Raw genomic sequence first — 19,165 nt, forward strand, 5'->3', positions numbered from 1 at the left:
ATGTGTAAAACATATTGAATACCTCTGTGATATATTGACAAACAAGGCTTTTGTTCTGGACAATATTATTTGGAAAATAATGCTACTAGAAAAACATTTGTGCAAAAGAATGTGAACACGAAACTAACCGTACTTGGGTAACAAACTTGGCCCAAAACACAGATAACCCATACATGTTGGTATTCCCTGTAATGACATTTACCATGAAGCTGGAAGCCCATTTATTGCAAATATAGTAACAAAAGCAATGTACTGAAAATGTGTTGCCCAATATCAATTTTGGGTAAGTAATTATCAAAAGAAGATCAATTTTAAGTAACCTGTTATTATTACAATTAGTTACTTGCATGGTCTATACATCTGTGAGCGAGTCCTTTATTATTAAATAATTCTACAAATAATAAACACTTCAACTAACTTCTGCAAGAATAAAAAATATCCCTAAGGAAATCCCTGGCAATTATTTAAAGGAACAGCAAAGCAAAACAATGCATATTTATATCCCCTAAATTGACTCTGGCTTCGAATTTTCTAATAGTAGCTAACCTTTGCTTGGTCCAAGTGTATGTGTGATCAAACACAGCTTACCTGGAGCATACCTGGAGACAGTTTCAGGAGTTCTTCTACTTCCCAAGTCTGGCCCAACTTGAGATAATTTGGTCCAACAGGCTGTTGCTTGGAGCGGCCCGAAGGCCCACATATCCACTGCAGCCTGGGTGGTCTATCTACCAGTGCTTACCTATCAGTTCCTATGTGGGCACGAGATCTAGTTCATCATGCCCAGCCTCCTAGCCATTCACACCTGGCGTGCTAATTACCTCTCTGAACCCTCATGTGTCGAGTAACACCAGCTGGCTGCTGGGTAAACAGGTAACCTAACAAAGGACAACATTACTTGCAAACTTTTATAAATGAATAACACAAACCAGAGCAGGCTGCATATAGGCACACTTGTAAAGTTGCATAATGCACTATTAAACTATTGGCAGACTGAAATAAAAAAAATATATATATATAAAATAAAGGACTTTGGAAAGGTGAAGAATTAACCAGTTATTCAATGTGAATATCAGGCATGTATACATAAATAATACTATTAAACTAAAACTTTCATTCAATTTCCTTGTAGTGTGAGGCACTTCATTACCAACACCATTTCTCCCAGAGTAAGACTAAGGTAATCCAAAATCAATACCTGTATATCTAGATTCTGAAGTGACACAGCAGTAGCCTTCAACATGTTTACTCCCATTTCATTGTCCCAATTTAAAACGGAGCTTTTTATGAAAAATGCTGCATGCACATTATTAAATCATTACTACAAAATAAATTACAACAAAAATTTGAAAAAGTTCATTCTTACGGAAGTGACAAATAATGAGACGGAAATATCTCGGTAAAATATTCCAAAGTTGACAGGCAATGATGACAAATTGAGCAAAAGGCAAAGTGATATTCTGAAAGGTTATTTTGTAGCTAAGAAAGTGAAGCTTGCAGCTGCTCAATCTTTTAAGAAATCCATCAGTAGTCTAGGTTTAAGGGCAGTGTATCGTGAACTTTGATTGTTGCCAAGACAAAGGTTTAGACAATACATTAACAATCGCCACTAACAACCTTATGGGTGCTTATTCACCCAGTCATGGTACTGAGAAACTAATGTAAGTCAGGTACACAATGAGTTTAGGACTAACCTTCTAGATTATCCCCTGACATATAAGCTACATCTCTTTCAAAGAAAATGTTTATACAGTTAATTGTGAGTTTGTGGACAGACATACAATTAAGTTTATTTGTTTTTTGGCATTTTTTTGTGCAATACAAAACTTTATGTCCTGTCAAAAAGTATTCTATATCAAGACGTTATATGGTTAATATACAAATTTAAAGCTATTCCTAAGAAGGACATGAGATTGTGACCTTGGAATTTGTAGTCTTTAACACTGTCAGCAAACATATCTCGGTCCTATTATACAGTATGATTCAATTACTTATAATATACAAATATTTAAAGCCATAAAAAAAGAGATGCATCTTGAACATCACCAGGAGTCCAGTATTTGTGAGGGCAAACACCCAGGGCCTTATAAGCAAACTGCCTCCCTCAGTAGAGTGCAGCAACCACACAAACTGAGGTAGTAAATCAACTTACGTATAAGTTAACTATTTGTGTATTCAACAATTTTACAAAACTTTTTGAAGCTTAGTTCTTTACAAGTGGGGGATCAAAAGTAGTTTAAATTAAACTATTAGTTATCTTTCAGCATTTGTCAAGTAAAGCTTATCATCCTCTCTAACAATGAGATAAAAATTATCATTCCCAGGAGGTATATATGTTGTCATCTAACTGGAATGTGTTTATAGAACAATATCTCCTTGATCTCATCAGTAAAGCATAATATGGGAAGAGAGGAGCTCTCTTCAACCACAATATCAAAGGGTTATCCAGAAGCATTATCCAAAATATTGATCACATACGCACCAACAACAGTGACACCAGTGAGAAACCCTATCCGGAGGTAACAGTTATGTTCTCAAACATTGTTAAAACCCCCCCAGCGGTATTCTGTAGAAGCTTGCTCCTTCCAAGTACAAAATGACATGATGGTTACGACATTCAACAAAGCAGCCATATCTGAGAACAACAAGAACAGACTGTAATTCTAACGTACCATGCATACAAACTGGTTTCCCAAATGACAAGCATATTTGGAAATAAAATCAAAGAAATAATCAGATGGTATTTTACAGAGGTGGAAGAAGTTCAGCAAGGTTTTGATACACAAAAGCAATTTAAGTGAAAACTGTAGCTCCTTTAAAAATATCTAAGATTCAAATGTTTCACTGAAGTAATTATGTATTCTAATGTTCATGAATGCAATTAAATTTGATGCGGCATGTCAAAGGAACAATGTATTACACATTTGGACTAGCACTGAGGGAAGGGGAAGGAAGACATGGAGGAAAGGTAGAACAAAGAACAGAGCAATGGCAGAGGAAAAGCAAGGAACGATATGAAGGAAGAAATGCGAGAGGAGGAAAAATGGGAGAGGAAGGCGAGGAAAGAAGGAATGGAGAGATCTAAGAAAGGCAAAGATGTGAAAAGAAGAGGGCAAGGGGGAAGAGAAGAAAGGGGAGAGGAAAACAATTAAGAGAGGGTGGAAGAAATATTCAGGGTGAAAGGAAGATAGAATATTATTTAACAAGTTAGAAAGAAGGGGAGTAAGGGGATAATGAAAACAGTAAGCAGAAGAGGACAGAGGGTAGGGAGAAGAGGACAGAGGGTAGAGAGAAGAGGACAGAGGGTAGAGAGAAGAGGACAGAGGGTAGAGAGAAGAGGACAGAGGGTAGAGAGAAGAGGACAGAGGGTAGAGAGAAGAGGACAGAGGGTAGAGAGAAGAGGACAGAGGGTAGAGAGAAGAGGACAGAGGGTAGAGAGAAGAGGACAGAGGGTAGAGAGAAGAGGACAGAGGGTAGAGAGAAGAGGACAGAGGGTAGAGAGAAGAGGACAGAGGGTAGAGAGAAGAGGACAGAGGGTAGAGAGAAGAGGACAGAGGGTAGAGAGAAGAGGACAGAGGGTAGAGAGAAGAGGACAGAGGGGTAGGTAGAAGGGGGACCGAGGGCAGGCAGAAAGGGGACAGTAGGAAGGTGGCAGAAACAACAGTCTAAGATCAAGATAAGAAAGACGAGGAAGAAAGGCATGGGGGCAAATTACAGCAGCAAAATGCATTCACTGCTATGTTTACACATCTCTCATGGTTCATACATCTTAGTCGAGTGTTTCACACATTTGCTAACCCGAGAGTCTTAACGACTCCTATCAAGAGTACTTGAGGCAATGGAAGCATTATAAAGCAACGATGCAATCTTACCATGCATAAATGTTTCATAGGTCACGGAACTCTCAAACTCATTGTACTGCAACAGCTCGGAGAAGGAAGTGCCAGATACTGTATAAACAAGTAAATCATATTTCCGACACAATGTGACATTCGACTAAGTACACTGAATCAATAAATTCCTTCATGCACTCCTTTGAATGCATTTTATATATATGTATATAATAAATTATATAATACATATATAATACACAATTTATATATATTATATATATAAAACATTTACATACATGTATTAATACAGATTACTTCACTTCTGGAAGGTAAAGTTACTTACTCCTTGACAAGCCAAAAGTGTTACACAACTTCTCAAGTAGGAAAGTCTAAAAGACAAGAGATGGTTTAAACCTCCTGTATAAACCTCACTCTAGCACGAGGTAGAAGAGCTAGCTACCCAGAATTATCTCATGGAATAACACGCACTTTGTGAATAGGACTTTAGCGAAGCATCTTGCCACTATTTTGTACATGTAGTAGTATAGAAAACCAGGGCCATTATAGCTTTTTTTCCTGCGTTTACTGATGAAGACAATATAATTATAGGATCTTTAAAGTAACTAAAACCTCTGGGAAGGTACTTGTGTATTCCAAGGGCCAAAAAAAACTTAAATTCTGTAATATTGCCTTCATGCTGTGATTTCCTAATATTAGTGAGCATTCTTATGGTAAGTTATAAGGTTGCTGTACCGACACCAAAATACGCCCTTGTCAGACGGATGATAGTTGTAATTCGTGCAACTCCTTAAAAACACTTGGTGCCCTTTATACTTCATGTAAAATTTAATTCGTGTACTGTCTTATGAAACAAGATATTTTAGTCATCCACTATAATGTAAAACAAGATTTAAGTCATCCATTGTCTTGTAAAATGGGAGATTTAAGTCGTCCAGTGTCTTGTGAAACAGCACCACCAGTAGTGGTGGTGGTGGTGTTTCTCCGCATCGGAGCCAGTGAGAAACTTTCAACTGATACTAGGAAATTTACCCACAACTGTCCTGACTTCCAGGTGTTTATATGAAATGTTTATACAATTGAAATATACAAATTTCTAAAGTTTCAAGATACAAAAATAATACAGGAAAGTCAAAGAATGTATTATGAAATGTCCCAAAAAAGGAGAGGAAATATAAAAAAGAAAATAAGGAGACAAATCCCATACCTTCCTATGAAGATATTTTTCATAAAAAATTATGCTTGTAAACAATTTTTGCAATCTTGTTTGACAATTGCAAATCTTTTACAGTGTGATTTCCTTCAGTTTTTCCAAAATCTCTTTGTCTTTCTCCGATTCATCCCGGACTATCATCACTGCATGTCCCATTCCACACGAAACTTGCATAACATGAGCTCCCTCCAGTGCTTTCACCTCTTTTGGTTGTGTGCTCGATTTTATATTCTCTCCAAGACCCTAGAAGAGAGAAAGAAAACTTATTACATCCTATGACAATGGTGGTGAAGTGAGGAGGCAATCAATTTATGGTACCCTCTGTACTTTAGTTTCAAGAGATTAAAAAATCCAGAACATTTGAATTTGATAAAAATCTTGCATCGAGTGTAATGAAATGCTTCTTTCTGGTGGATGCAAGGTGGCTCCCTGGACCCTCCCTTCCCCAACGGAATTTCAGTTTGCTTCGGTTTGGGACATGACTGAAGGTGGTCCACCTCATGAGCCACTAGCTCATGGTTATCCTCCCAGTGGTGGAACTAGTGGTGAAGCGACCTCTCTGCTGGATGTCTCGTTTCCTGTTTTGTTTAATTTTGCCTTTATGTTGTCCGTTTTGTCTCTTCTTTCTTTGAGGGCAATTTTCTCGGTTAGTAATATAGTATCCTCCACTCTTTGCTCCTGTGGAGGGAACCCGTTTTGGCCTCTGGTTTCATGGATGACTTCCTGTTGATGATTACGAGGATAAATGTCTCCGCGGGCTGGTATCTGACTAGGCCTCCTGGTTGCTGTTCTGATCAAGCAGGCTGTTCGATGTGGATGGGCCTTTGATGTTAATCGAGTTCTCTCTCAGCATGCCTACTGCATCTCTTGGGGCTATTTTGCCTATACTGCCATGCCTTCTGGTCTCATTTGGTGTTATTTCTGCATGCAGATTTGGAACCAGTTTCACATTAAATGTTTACAAGTTCTATGTTGAATTTTCCCTGTCAATTCACATATTAAATTTGAATGTCTCAGACTTGCTGTTGGTTATTTTCCGGTTTAACATTGTTTGCTATTTGCCATCTTGGCAGGTTGAAGTCTTCAATAATATTTGGCATTGGGTTTGTCAGATTGTCTAGGCTATTCTCTATTTTGCTTATATATCTGTTATGAATTCAACTGTTGCATCTGGCATTTGATACAGAACAATATCTAGGTTTATTTTTCTCTATTTTTGATACCACCTCATTTGTAGAGTTTAGGAGTTTTTAAGCATACAGGCTCCTCTCAATACACAAACTTATTCCTCCATGTGACCTATTCACCTTATCGCATCTATATAAATTATATTCCAATATCCAGATCACACTGTCTAATAATTACTCCTTTGCATGGGTTTCTGTGAAAGCTGCAAATACTGCATTTGCCCCTATGAAGAGGCCATTTACGATTTTTTTTTTTTTGGTCCGTGTATGTTGGCCAGGTTACCGAGGTTACTCTACTAGACATATTTTTACTTGTTTTCTTTTTCAGGGAGGTCCACTATGTGTGGGCATATTGGACTTGTTCTGCCATGTACTGATGGTTGCGGTACTGTTGCCCGCCGTAGTTGTAACTGTTGCAGGGTGTACTAGTAGCTGTGACTGGTATGTCTAGGGTTGGCTTTGTCAATTCGTGTACCATATATTCCCTCTGTTTTACCTATTGAAACTGCTTCCTTTTGGCTCTAAAAAATTATTTGCCTTTTCTCCCAAGCCTTCCCTTGCTCCATGTGTACACAACTGGTCACTTGATCTGGTGTCAGGTCAAGTTCCTGCTTTTACAAGTTTACTTTTCCTTTCGATTTGAATTTCAGGCAAAATACTTCCTACATTCTAGGAATTTATGCTCGAGAATCTGCAATTAAAAGTCCTAGATGCAGAGAATCATGTTAAGTGTAGTTGAATAAGCCTTCTCAAGGTTATTCATGATAGAATGAATATCTTCCAGTCTTTTCCTTGTACCTGCATGACGACAGACGTTTCAAAAGTTAACCGTTGCCTTAATGCAGAATGTCGGCCTTCCCGTACTGTGCTTAATCTCACTAGTGGGTACAGCAAAATCTTGCCCACGCAAGCAACAGCATTTTTTATTCAAACATTTTCTTTTTAAATGCAAGGCTTATCTTGAGGTTATCTTGAGATGATTTCGGGGCTTGGTGTCCCCGCGGCCCGGTCCTCGACCAGGCCTCCACCCCCAGGAAGCAGGCCATAGCAGCCGTCTAACTCCCAGGTACCTATTTACTGCTAGGTAACATGAGCATCAGGGTGAAAGAAACATTTTGTCAATTTGTCTCCGCCTCCACCAGGGATCAAACCCGGAACCTCAGGACTACGAATCCAAAGTGCTGTCCACCCAGCTGTTAGGCACCGTATTTATTAGGCTTATTTTATTTTTTATACATACAGTAAATTGATTTAACATTTTCAATAACTTTACAAGTTTTTTAAATAATTTTTTTTTAAGAATTATGGAAATCGGCATTTTGGATTTGAAAGACTCGACTGTCCCATAATATTTTTATTACCATTTACTACTTTTTTATTTTTGTTAACATAAAATTGAAAACAACAGGTATGGGCTGGGCTGGTCTCCGATGCTTGTGGATGCAAAACTGTCATTTTTCTTTACCTTTTATTTTTATGCTATATTTTAACTAATATTGTTCCATAAATCTTTATCCGATATCTTTCCACAAGGTTGAAGCCCACCACCACCCTCCCCCCTTCTTGTTTACTTTTTGGTTAACTTCAAGTCAGTAAGTTAACTCATGTCTCCAATACATTTTCAGTTATCAGCAAGTGCTGTGACAAGAGTGAAGTGTGTGCATAAAATACTCAAGTGCTACACATATTGTTCAAGATATTTTATTACATGAAAATAGGAGCAATACAAGTTCTTTGCAAACTGACAAGAAACACAGGTGCGGACACCATATCCTGAAGAAATTAAAGACAAACAGGGAAATGAGAAATAAACAGACGAAATGGAAGGTTATGTGAATGGCAATGAAGGAAATTGTAGAAAGAATTAAAGCTTATATTATCTTATAAGATTTGATTCTTTCTACAAATCTTCTCCCACTCAGACTGGACAGTAGAGCAACAGTCTTCCTTCTTGCAGGTCGGCGTTCAATCCCCGACCGTCCAAGTGGTTGGACATCATTCCTTCCCTCCGGCCTATCTTAAATCCTTATCCTTATATTCTTCCAAGTGCTCTATAGTTGTAATGGCTTATCACTCTCTCCTGATAATTACCATACCTTACAGTATTGCTAAGCACGTTCAAGACTGCAGCCATCTTTTGAAAAATGCTAGTGTTGTTCGACACCGAAACATCTGAAATGCAAGAACTATATAAAGATTAACATTGTAATTGTATTAATACTACTTACCAGTTCACCATAGGTTGGAGAGGGCCCCCATGCTATAACAGTGTCATCTGCAGCCACCACTACTGAGGTAGCAGAACATCCAACAGATCTAATATCCCAGCCACAAAGATCTTGTAGTGGCTTCGGGTACATGTTGGCTTCTCCAGTGCGTCTAGTTTGACCCCAGAGGAAGATACCCAGGGCACTGATGCCAATGGTGAAGGTTGAGCCACAATAAATTTTTTCCACTCCACGATTATGGCCATCAAAAAATTTGATCAAACGGGGAATGTATTCATCCTTGGGCTCGGCATGACCCAATCTTCCATATCCTCCAAATCCCCAAGAAAATGCTCTCTTCCTTGCATCAACTGCAACCTGTAATAAACATTTTACTACAATTACCATTTAATAATAAATTAAATTTCAAAATTTGTTGTCACATTACCATCATTATCACCAAGTTTTCAACATGTGATATGGGGGAGGCACTCCCATGGAGAATAATACTGGAAAAGATCATATGGAGGAGGCACTCCCATGGAGAATACTGGAAAAGATCATAGATTATTCATCACATCTGTAACACCGTAAAGGTGTTTAGTTTAGTTTTATTTAATTTATACATAGATACACATGAGTCAGAGACAAGAATTTGAGAGGCGCCATTCTGTCGGCCTGAAAGTCAAACCCCTAAGTGTTAATGACCTGAAGTTGACCTGAGGTCAGCTCATGCAAATTTCTTCTTGCTTCTGCTAATCTGATAATTGTAGCCTGATAGCCTTCAAACAAGCCGCCAGTTTTAGGTGTGGCTTGGTAGAGTACCTGAGGCTATCTACTTGTGGGCGGAGTTAGCTACTAGGTTTCCCAATACATACTGAGGGAGCTGTAGATTCGGGAGGGATAAGCAATAGGAGAACAGCCAGCAGAGCAGAGCAGAGGACAGCTACCGAGATAGACTGTCGGCCGGACGGGGGGTGACGCTACTTGACAACTGCAGACCCTCCCCGCCCTCTCTATTCAACTTAGCCTCAGTCCTCGGTGAGTGAATGTGACGGTGACTTAGTCGTGGTTACAAGTGTTGTGTGATGATCAGGGGCAGACAGTTGTAGGGTTCTCGAATTCTTGGGTAATGACTCACTTTGTAATTTAATAGTGAACCTTCAGTTTGATTGCTTGAATTATGATATCTATCCTTTTAAATACACTTGATGAATGTATTGAGAAATATATATATTTGATTCACTCACTCTTAATCTGATTTTAGTTGTTCCTAGATTTGGGATTTTTGGATACAATATGCAAACTAGAGTGATGAGTACTCTTGAGGTTATTGAATTAAAGTCTTACAGGATACATGATACAGATGAAACATACTAATAATGACCTTTTGATAACATCTTTGAGAAGTAGTAGTGGTGCCACCATCCATTCTGGTCAGTACATACATGACAAGGAATGGAACTTGTCTGTATCACAAACTTCTCAAAGATGTTATCAAAAGGTCATTATTAGTATGTTTTGCACTTCAATGAGCTTGTTATCCAAGTATATGGTACCAGAGATCGTAATGTCCCTGATTATGTCTTCATTGTTTGTGAAGATCAGATCTAGAATATTTTCGTTCCTAGTTGCCTCTTATCTGCTGGTTGAATGAAAATTTGTCACAGAATCTAAATAGTTCTCTGATCGGTGGCTGGTTATGTCCGTATAGATTTCCTGGTATAATATTATTGTTTGCTACTCTTAGACTGGACAGGTTGAAGTTACCCAGGAAAATATACCAGGTATTGGGTTTGCAAAATTATTAAGGTTATTCTCTATTTTGTTTATCTGTTTTGTGAATTCTTCAGCCGTTGTATCTGGTGGTTTGTATATTAGAATAATAATTAAGTTTATTTTCTCCCAGTACTTCTACCACCTCATTTGTAGAGTTAAGGGGCCCAGTGACTTAGAGTATTTTCCAAAATATGAAAAATAGTGAAAATTTTTAAACAAATCTCCAGTCATTTGCCATCAGCGCCATGAAATTTTCATCCAAATATGTTCAGAAATTATTTTTTTACAATTTTTTTAAAAATAAATGCGTGCAAAACCGAGGACAACCAGTACTGATAAAACCTCCTATATACTGGCAATCATGGATAAAGAGATGCCAGCACCTGTCCGACGTACAAAGAAGACAAGTAGTAGTAAGGAAGGTCTACATAGTGAATATGCAGCTGGTGCCACCTGGAGGACCACATTTCACACATAATAATGAGTTATATATTAAAATAGAACATAATAACATATTATCATATAAATACAGTGCCCTAATGGCAGTACTGTATTTCTTATATCCCTTTGTACGAAAAGCTGACAACCCATTTTTTTTTTCTCCTTTCATTTCCCTTTTGTTTTTAATAGGATTTTCATGTAACTTCTACATCTTGGAGAATGCATATCTGGCACTAGGCGTGTAAAGTTGGAACGTAATTGGTCAACATTTTATTCAGCTACAGGTGGGAGAAGTTGTGACTTTTTTTTAGCCAATTTATTTTCACCTTTCAAACTATTTTCTTTGTCTCTTTAGGTTGTACTGATGAATGAGGACCAGGTGAGAGCCTTATCACAATCGACTTGAGAATGGTCCAGGACGGACCGAAACGTCGTCGTCCCTTCAATTTCTAGTGTGTGGTCTGGTCAACATACTTCAGCCACGTTATTGTGACTCATCGCCTGCTTATCACTTGTATATGGTCAATAAATTTACTGCAATATATATGTTTGTTATCCCTAACTCATCCCTATATTTTTTGTTTTTTTGGGGGGTTATATTTTTTCTTTACTTCACTTCAACACACATTGACCTGCAGCTATCTCATATTTGAGTACGAATGCCAAGCAATGGTAATTAAAACATTCAAGAAAATTCATTAATTAGAACTACCATATTCATTGTCGATAAATTAAAACTAATAATCTCTTAAAAAAAAAAATTCAACCGAAACTGCTTCAAAAATTCAGTTTCTGACCAATTCTCACAATTTTCAAATGTTATGTGCAAAGTGCTTAGTTCTAAGGTTTCCTAGCTTTTGTTTAGTCATAAACCCATTACTTTTGAAGTTATTATTTTTTTGGGTCTAAATTTTGCAAATATTTCGATGGCCATTTTGAAAAAATCTTTTACGGTAAACTATACTCTCAAACCAACCGGCATTGAATGTAATAAAACGCCATTTTCTGGGCGAGACCTGGAGGCTCCCCGGAGCTATTCCAGGCTGAAATGCTAATGTCTGACTAATGTCAGACATCAGTCATGTCTATGGAGTTCTGTGGGCCTACCGGGGACCACAAGCCAGAACCTGGCCCCCTCAGAGAGGCATGGGAAGCAATGGCCATGTGGTTGGAAGCATTCATGTCTGCCATCGACCGGGTCAGGCACCCAGAAAGGAGAGCGTCCCAAAACAAACCCCTATTCTGGTGAAAATTGCTACAAAAAGCTGAACAAGTGGAAAGTAACTCCCCAAAAAGAAACAGGCAAACGAGCATGATGTCACACGTCGCCACGCCGCTGTCTGCGCAGCTCCCCCCCTCCCCGGGAGAGGGAAGGGGGAGCCCCAGATCCACTCATCAGTTCCGAGGCTGGACATCAAAACACGTGAACACCGCCGACCGGTTGAGGTAGGGAAGGTTGCCGGGGAGCCTCCGGGTCTCATCCAGAAAATGACATATCATTACATTCAACGCTGGTTTCCCCGGAGTTGACTACCCACAGAGGAAAAGAAGAGGGACTTATCCGGGAGGCAGTCGCTGCTCACTCCTCTACCCAAAGTCGAGACAACTGGCTGCAACTGCCGACAAAAAGCGACACAGGCCCGACTAGGCCCAGGAACGTTCATGAGGTAGTGCGCATCCAAGACCCTGTTCGACCACTAAAAACCTCACGCCCGAATGTCCGCCCATGACATGGTTGCCAAAAACGGCAGCAAGAGCAGCCAACTTACAAACATCATGGGGATAGACCGCAGGCTGGCTAGCCTTAACAACTCTGCTGACGACCTTGGAGACCCGCATTCGTGAGCAGGGAAGGAGGGGAAACCGGATCAACCCAAAGCGCGTCCCAGGACACAGAAGCCATGGCGCGCAAATAACGGCAGAGGGCCAAAACCGGACACAAAACATGTTGCACCCCTGGCCTGACCAGCCAAGCACCAACAACCCAAAGACCCCTCCGGAAAGCAGCCGTGTTATTCTTCACCAGAAAAAAAGGAGACGGCTGTAGACGAACAAACAAATCGCCACAACCGAAAGAGCAGAAACCCCTGCGCCGGAGGAGGGCATGAAGCTCCCCGACCCGACCCCCAAAGGCCAATGCCAACAGGAAAAAGGCCTTCGAGAAACAAACCTGAACCGCAGGGGACCACCACAAACCGAGGAGAAGAGAGAAAAGAGAGCACTCTGTCCAAAGACCAGATTAGCTCGGGCGGCATATGAGCATGCCGGTGGTGAAACAATGCCCGAGACAGCTTGCGAAACGGCCCAGAAGTAAGATCAATGCCAAAAGCAAGTTGCAGCGGCTCCGCCAGCATCACATGATATGAGGCGACAGTATTCGGCTTAAGATGACGGTCCTGGAACAACCATGAAAGAAAGGACACCACCACCCGAACCGAAAGCGAAGCACAACGACGAAGAGTCAAAAAGAACCGGAAGGACCGCCAGGAAACTTCATACTGCCGCCGAGGGAAACTTCATACTACCGCCGAGAAGAAGCCCGCAGGTAGGACACCAACAAGGAAGCCACCTGATCACCATAGAGATGATGATGAACTTGAGTAAAAAACACCATACGCGAAGACTCCAGGAGAAGATCGAACCAGCCACGTGACGCTCCGGTCTGATCTGCCGGAAGAGGCGGAGCTGCGGGAAAACCTCCGGGTTTGGACACCGAGCAAGCAGCAAGGGCGACCCGAACTCCCTCACTGTGCTGTGGGCCTGACGGAAGGAGGAACCCCACCGTCCCTGGCTGGTCTGGTGAGCACTGGTCACAAAACCCCAGTTGAGAGACGCGTCCGTGAACACATCGAGCGAGGACTCTGGCAGGCGCCAAGGCACCAAATCCCGAAAAATCTGAAGAGGAAGCCGGTGATTCAGCAGCCGACGCAAAGCCCCCAGGGGCCGAACCCAGCGATCGCGAGAGAGGCGGACATCCCCGAAGGAACCAGAACAGCCAACGAAGCCAAACCTGACCCGGCGGGTAGACAATCATCGCAAAGTTCAGGCTCCTGCACAGACCCTCAAGCAACCCTCATGTGACCCGGGAGCCCCCAGAAACAAGCGCATGCGGGACCTCAGCTGCAGGAGAGACTCCGGAGGAAGAGACAAGAAAGCAGTCCAAGAGTCCCACACAAGAATCAGCCAGGTCCGAACCTGGGAGGGAACCAGATGGGACTTCCTACAGTTCACCAAGAACCTGAACCTGGCAAGCTGGGAAAGGACCAAATCCCTGGCTAGCAGACAAGAGGACCGGCTGGGAGCCCAAACCAGCCAGTCGTCAAGATAGGCCAACACCCGAACACCTAGAAGACGCAGACAGGTCACAACGACCCGGGTAAGGCACGTGAACACGCGAGGTGCCAGGTTCAACTCTAACGGGAGACAACGAAAGCGGTAACTGACGCCCCACAACAAAACCAAGCCAGTTCCTGAACCCCGGATGAACCGGGATGTGTCAATAAGCGTCCCGGAGATCCAGGGACACCATCCAAGAGCCCGGCACCAATGGGAGTCGAACCTGGGACAGCGTAGTCATCCGAAAGGAAGGGCAATGAACCCAGGGGTTCGGACGGGACAAGTCCAGAATGAACCTCAGATCTGCACAGTCTCGTTTCGGTACTGGGAACAGACGGGAGATCCATCTGAGGAACGTCGTCGTCTCGACCACGCCCAAGCGCACCCACTCCAAGACGACTCGACAGAGCGCAGGAGATGAGGCCTGCCCCGCCAGCCCTGAACCTCTCGAAAGAGGAGCCACCCAACGCTTCCGCAGGTCGAAAAAAACGACCTGAAACGCCCATAAAGTGTGGGACCAGGCGTGAGCAAACAGCGCAGGCCTCCACCCCCCCCCCCAATCACCCCGTCAATGGGCAAACCGCGAAAGGGCTGGTGCCCGTTACGAGACCCCAAACCTCGCACAGAGTGAACACTGCACCGACCAGACGAAGGTGGGTCCAAACCCAAACCTGGCACCAGTGGCCTACCACGACAAGAGGAACCCTGAGCCCTGGCACGACCCCTCCGGGAAGGGCCACCCCCCCTCCTGGGAGCCCCGGAGAACCAACAAGTCAGACATAGGACGACAGCTAGCAGAAGCAGCCTGCAAATACTGCGCCATGGCAGAATCAGCAAAAAGCAGAGGACTAAAGGAAAAAGACATGCTAAGAGCCAAGGGCCAGGCTGATTCCAGAGAGGAGGCAAGTACCGCCTGACGACACGTGAGCCGGGAAGCGTAAGACAAGGAAACCAAATCCCGCAGGATCGGCGCAAAGAGCTTCAACAAGGCAGCCGATGAACAAGCCGCCGAGCCCAAGGCACCAGACCCAGGAATGGCCCCAAGTGTCCCCACATCCTCTGCAAGCCAGTCCGAAGATAGCTCAAGGAGAGAAAAGAAACGTGAGGTCATGGACGCCCAAGTCCTCAGTAACCTGCGCAACCGAAAGGGAGGGAACCTGCACATGGAGGTTCACAAGGGGGCGTGGACTGAACCAAGGCCGAAGCAACCATCACCCCCAAGTCCAGGTCCCTATAAGCAAAATGGGGCAACCTCGGGGCATCCGGGTGAGCAACAAACCTGGCGCGTTGCAACAACCTAAAGCACACATGCAACGCCTGCGCCGCCTGTACCCGCAAAAGATCATTAGTTTGGGTAAACCGAGTTACCAGCAAGCAACAAAACTCACAGGACTCAAAAGTCACCGACCCAACAGACAATGTGACGGAGGGAAAAACAGTGAGGGGTCACCCTAAGACATAGGGACCGAGCATCCCTCGAACTTGCACGAAGTGAGGGGATACTCAGGGGTCACATCCATCGGACCCGTGCACCCCCTGGGGTTTCCCAGGGTCCCGAGATGGAACTCACACTCAGAAAATCCCAGGCAGGGTACTGCTAACTGGCGCCCAAAACTACCGAGCAACTCTCTAAAGCTGAACCTCAGGGACGCATACACTCACGGGGACCTAGCAAGAGGCGCCACCAGAAAAGAACGTATGCAGGTCAGGCACAAAGGGGAAACAAGCAAGGCAAAAACAAAAAGAAAACCCCACAAGAGGACAACATACCCAAAAGGAACAGAGCCGGCCGCTATTAATGGTGAAAACAAGCTGCACAGCACCCTGTGCCCCTTACAGTGCAAACCACCTCTTACCCTAAGGCAAACAAGGGAGACAAAACCCTCAAACACCCAAAGGGTGGCTGAAAAACTGAGCAGTAAAATGGCCCAGCAGAGGCAGGACCCAAGGAACTTGTGGAAGGCGGCACCAAGCTCCAAGGGCAGTACGTACTTACAGGGCACCTAGGGACGATATCCCTAGGTGCATGCAGCCAGAGTACTGTAGAATAACTCCTGGCTCGCGCAACCCCTGGAGGACAGCAACCACACTCAAAGCACAGCGCTGAAAATCACTGGAGCCAGAGCACACGACCTTCGCCTCTAGCATCAGCCTTAGAACAGAAGGGTAGATGGTCGGCGCGGGGGTCTGGGGCTCCCCCTTACCCCTCCCAGGGAGGGGGGGAGCTGCACAGACAGCAGCGCGGCGACGTCATGCTCGTTTGCTCGTTTCTTTTTGGGGAGTTCTATCCACTTGTTCGGCTTTTTGTCGCAATTTTCACCAAAATAGGGGTTTGTTTTGGGACACTTTCCTTTCTGGGTGCCTGACCCGGTCAATGGCAGACATAGAAAGCTTCCAACCACACAGGGGTTTCTATAGGCCATTGCTCCCCATGCCTCTCTGAGGGGGCCAGGTTCTGGCATGTGGTCCCTGGTAGGCCCACAGAACTCCATACACATGACTGATGCCAAAGTCTGACATTAGTATATCAGCCTGGATAGCTCCGGGGAGCCGACGGGGCTCTCCCCAGAAAATATTTTGCAGCAAGGAAACTGAACGTTATATGCCATTCTGAGACCACAATGAATAAAATAACATTCGGTGACATTTCAATATTTTTAAAGCTAATCTGAAATTTTTTTATTTATTTATTTTTACTATTTTATTTTTAACTTTTATTTCTGTTCATGGTATAATGTTGATCCATTAGGAAAAGTTGGAAGATTTACCATGAAGATACTATTTACAAAAAATTAAATAGTTAAAGGGTTAAGGAACTCGGAGCATCCAAGGTCTTCTCTAATATATATACCTACTCCTCCATGTGACCTATTTACCCTATCACATCTAAATAGATCATATTCTTGTATCCAGATCTTCCTGTCTAAAAATCCCCTGCATGGGTTTCTGTGAAAGCTCCAAATACTGCATTTGACTCATTGAGGAGACCATTTATGAATGGTACTGGGGTTTTGCTCGTTTTTAGTCCTTGTACGTTGGCAAAGATGGACTTTACGTTGGCAAAGATGAATGAGGTTACTCTAATTGAAGTAATTTGACTGGAAGACTTTTCACAGATCAAATTCGTTCTGATAAATTCCGATTGTTGCAGGGTTGTTGCCTGTCATAGTTGTAGCTCTGTTGTGGGGGTGTAATTGTATTTGCATTTCCTACCATATATTTCGCTCCAGTGGGTTGTTATTTTGTAAATATTTGGGATATGGCCTTCAAGTATCTTCCATGTGTATAGTATGTGATACCTCTCCTGTCTCCTTTCAAGAGTGTACATTTTAAGTGCTTCGAGATGGTCCCAATAATTTTGATGATTTACTGTGCCTTTGCATACCATATATATGTTCTATGAATTCCCCATTTCAAAAATTTCTCCTGCCTAAAAAGGGAAAGTTTAAGCAAAAGCGAGTACCAAGCAGTACTCAAGGCAGAACAGCACAAGTGATTTGAATAGTAAGAGCACTGCAGTGGAATCCCCGAATTTGAAGGGTCTCATTATCCACCCTATCATTTTCCCACCCGATACGTATACATATTTATTCCAATGTCATCAAATTGTTTTTCACTTCTGCAGGATTATCATTCAATATGGTGTCATTAAAGAAATTTATGAAATAAAATGTGTGGAATACACCAAGGAGGGGGTGCATACGATTTTTTCCAAAATGGCATCTGTTTACTGGGGGAATATGGAAGCAGATGCGACCCCTGTGTGCCCATGGGAGTTTTAAATCTTACATGTTATTTTAAATCATCCCTGACCATGTCGCACAACCTGCTGATAATTAGCGAGATATCCCTGGTTGTATCGATCAGTTGAAGCTATGATGATCATGGTGTTTTTTTTCTGTTGCCTGATTGAAGGCTGACCTTTGTTGCTGATTTTTGTATCGTCTGCAAATGATGGAACGAAGCTGTGACTTGTATTTTTGGTCTATATCAGATATGAGAACAAGAAAAAGTAGCGGTACAAGAGCCATGCCTTATGGCATCGAGTTTTTCAGTTTTCTTTCTATAGTGTGATTTGACTGCATTTTGTGGTTCCTGTTTTAATTTATTTTTACGATAGTACATGAGCTTGAACTTGTCTTCCTCAAAAATCATGTTTTCTGTGGCCCATTTTAAAAATCTGGTTTACACAAGTTTGGAGGCTTGCTGCATCCTCTGCAGTTTCCACTCATAGTGTCATCTGCAAAGGATGATACAATATTAAAAGTTTGGCTCTGTCCATGCATGATATAGGAATAATGATCAAGCAGTTGTGAAGCAGAAGCATCCTTCTCTAAACCCATGTCGGCCAGCCAGGGTTATGCAGAGGTTGTGATCGATTTGTAATCATACAGTAAAATTTGTCATCTTCTAAGCACATTTTCAAAGATAGAACTTCAAGCAGTTGCTTGTTCTGTTGCACCTTATTATTGTCTTATTGTTGTATATAAATGAATATATAAATATAAATACAGAGGAACCTCGATTAACGAATTTAACACTTTCACACACCGATGTCGCGAGCGTAGTCATCCGTTTCTCTCTGTATTGTGAACGGATGACAATCGTCGCATCTTCCATTAAAATATTTGTTAAAAATTTTAATTTTAACTGATCAATCTGGGAGTGGTTTCAAAATGAGCGCCTTTAGATTGCTCACAATTTGATTTCAAAATAAAAGACGTAACATGAAAATTGATGTCTGAACAATGGAAAGATATAAATAATTTTGCGGTGATGAGCATCAAAAAGTGTCCAAAGTTAAAATATTTGTTAAAATTCTATTTATTGGTCTATTATTATGGGACTAGTTTTAACATGCACGCCTTTTTATTGCAAACAATTTGATAACAAAATGAATGACATAGCACGAAAATTTATGTTATCAAACTGAACGAGTATATACCTTAGTCTGCAGGTGTGCCAATTGGCGCTTGTTCACGGGTAACTTGGCCGACTTCAGGCTTTGCTGTGGGAAGTTACTCCAGGCTTTTAGACTTTATATGCATATACCGCTATAGAGAATTCTATTGCAAACACAATGATACCGAAACGAAAGATGTAGCACGAGAAATATGAGAAAACTGAAACGAGTATATACATTTTACTGATTTT

General features: G+C 42.3%; 1 protein-coding gene across 1 annotated transcript in view; it reads right to left on the bottom strand.

Annotated features, from left to right (window-relative positions):
• Window positions 1–4,891: 4,891 nt before the first annotated feature.
• LOC123765213 (protein RCC2 homolog) overlaps window positions 4,892–19,165 on the bottom strand; it is a 79,311-nt gene continuing 65,037 nt past the window's right edge. Inside the window, exons 6-7 of the mRNA XM_045753683.2 lie at window positions 8,477–8,833; window positions 4,892–5,304 (exon numbers count right to left, since the gene is read on the bottom strand). Of these exons, the coding sequence (XP_045609639.1) occupies window positions 5,134–5,304; window positions 8,477–8,833 (528 nt within the window). The 3' untranslated portion in view covers window positions 4,892–5,133. The remainder of the gene's footprint in view (window positions 5,305–8,476; window positions 8,834–19,165) is intronic.

This window comes from Procambarus clarkii, chromosome 33 (genome assembly GCF_040958095.1).
Source record: "Procambarus clarkii isolate CNS0578487 chromosome 33, FALCON_Pclarkii_2.0, whole genome shotgun sequence".
In the NCBI taxonomy this organism is placed as follows: domain Eukaryota; kingdom Metazoa; phylum Arthropoda; class Malacostraca; order Decapoda; family Cambaridae; genus Procambarus; species Procambarus clarkii.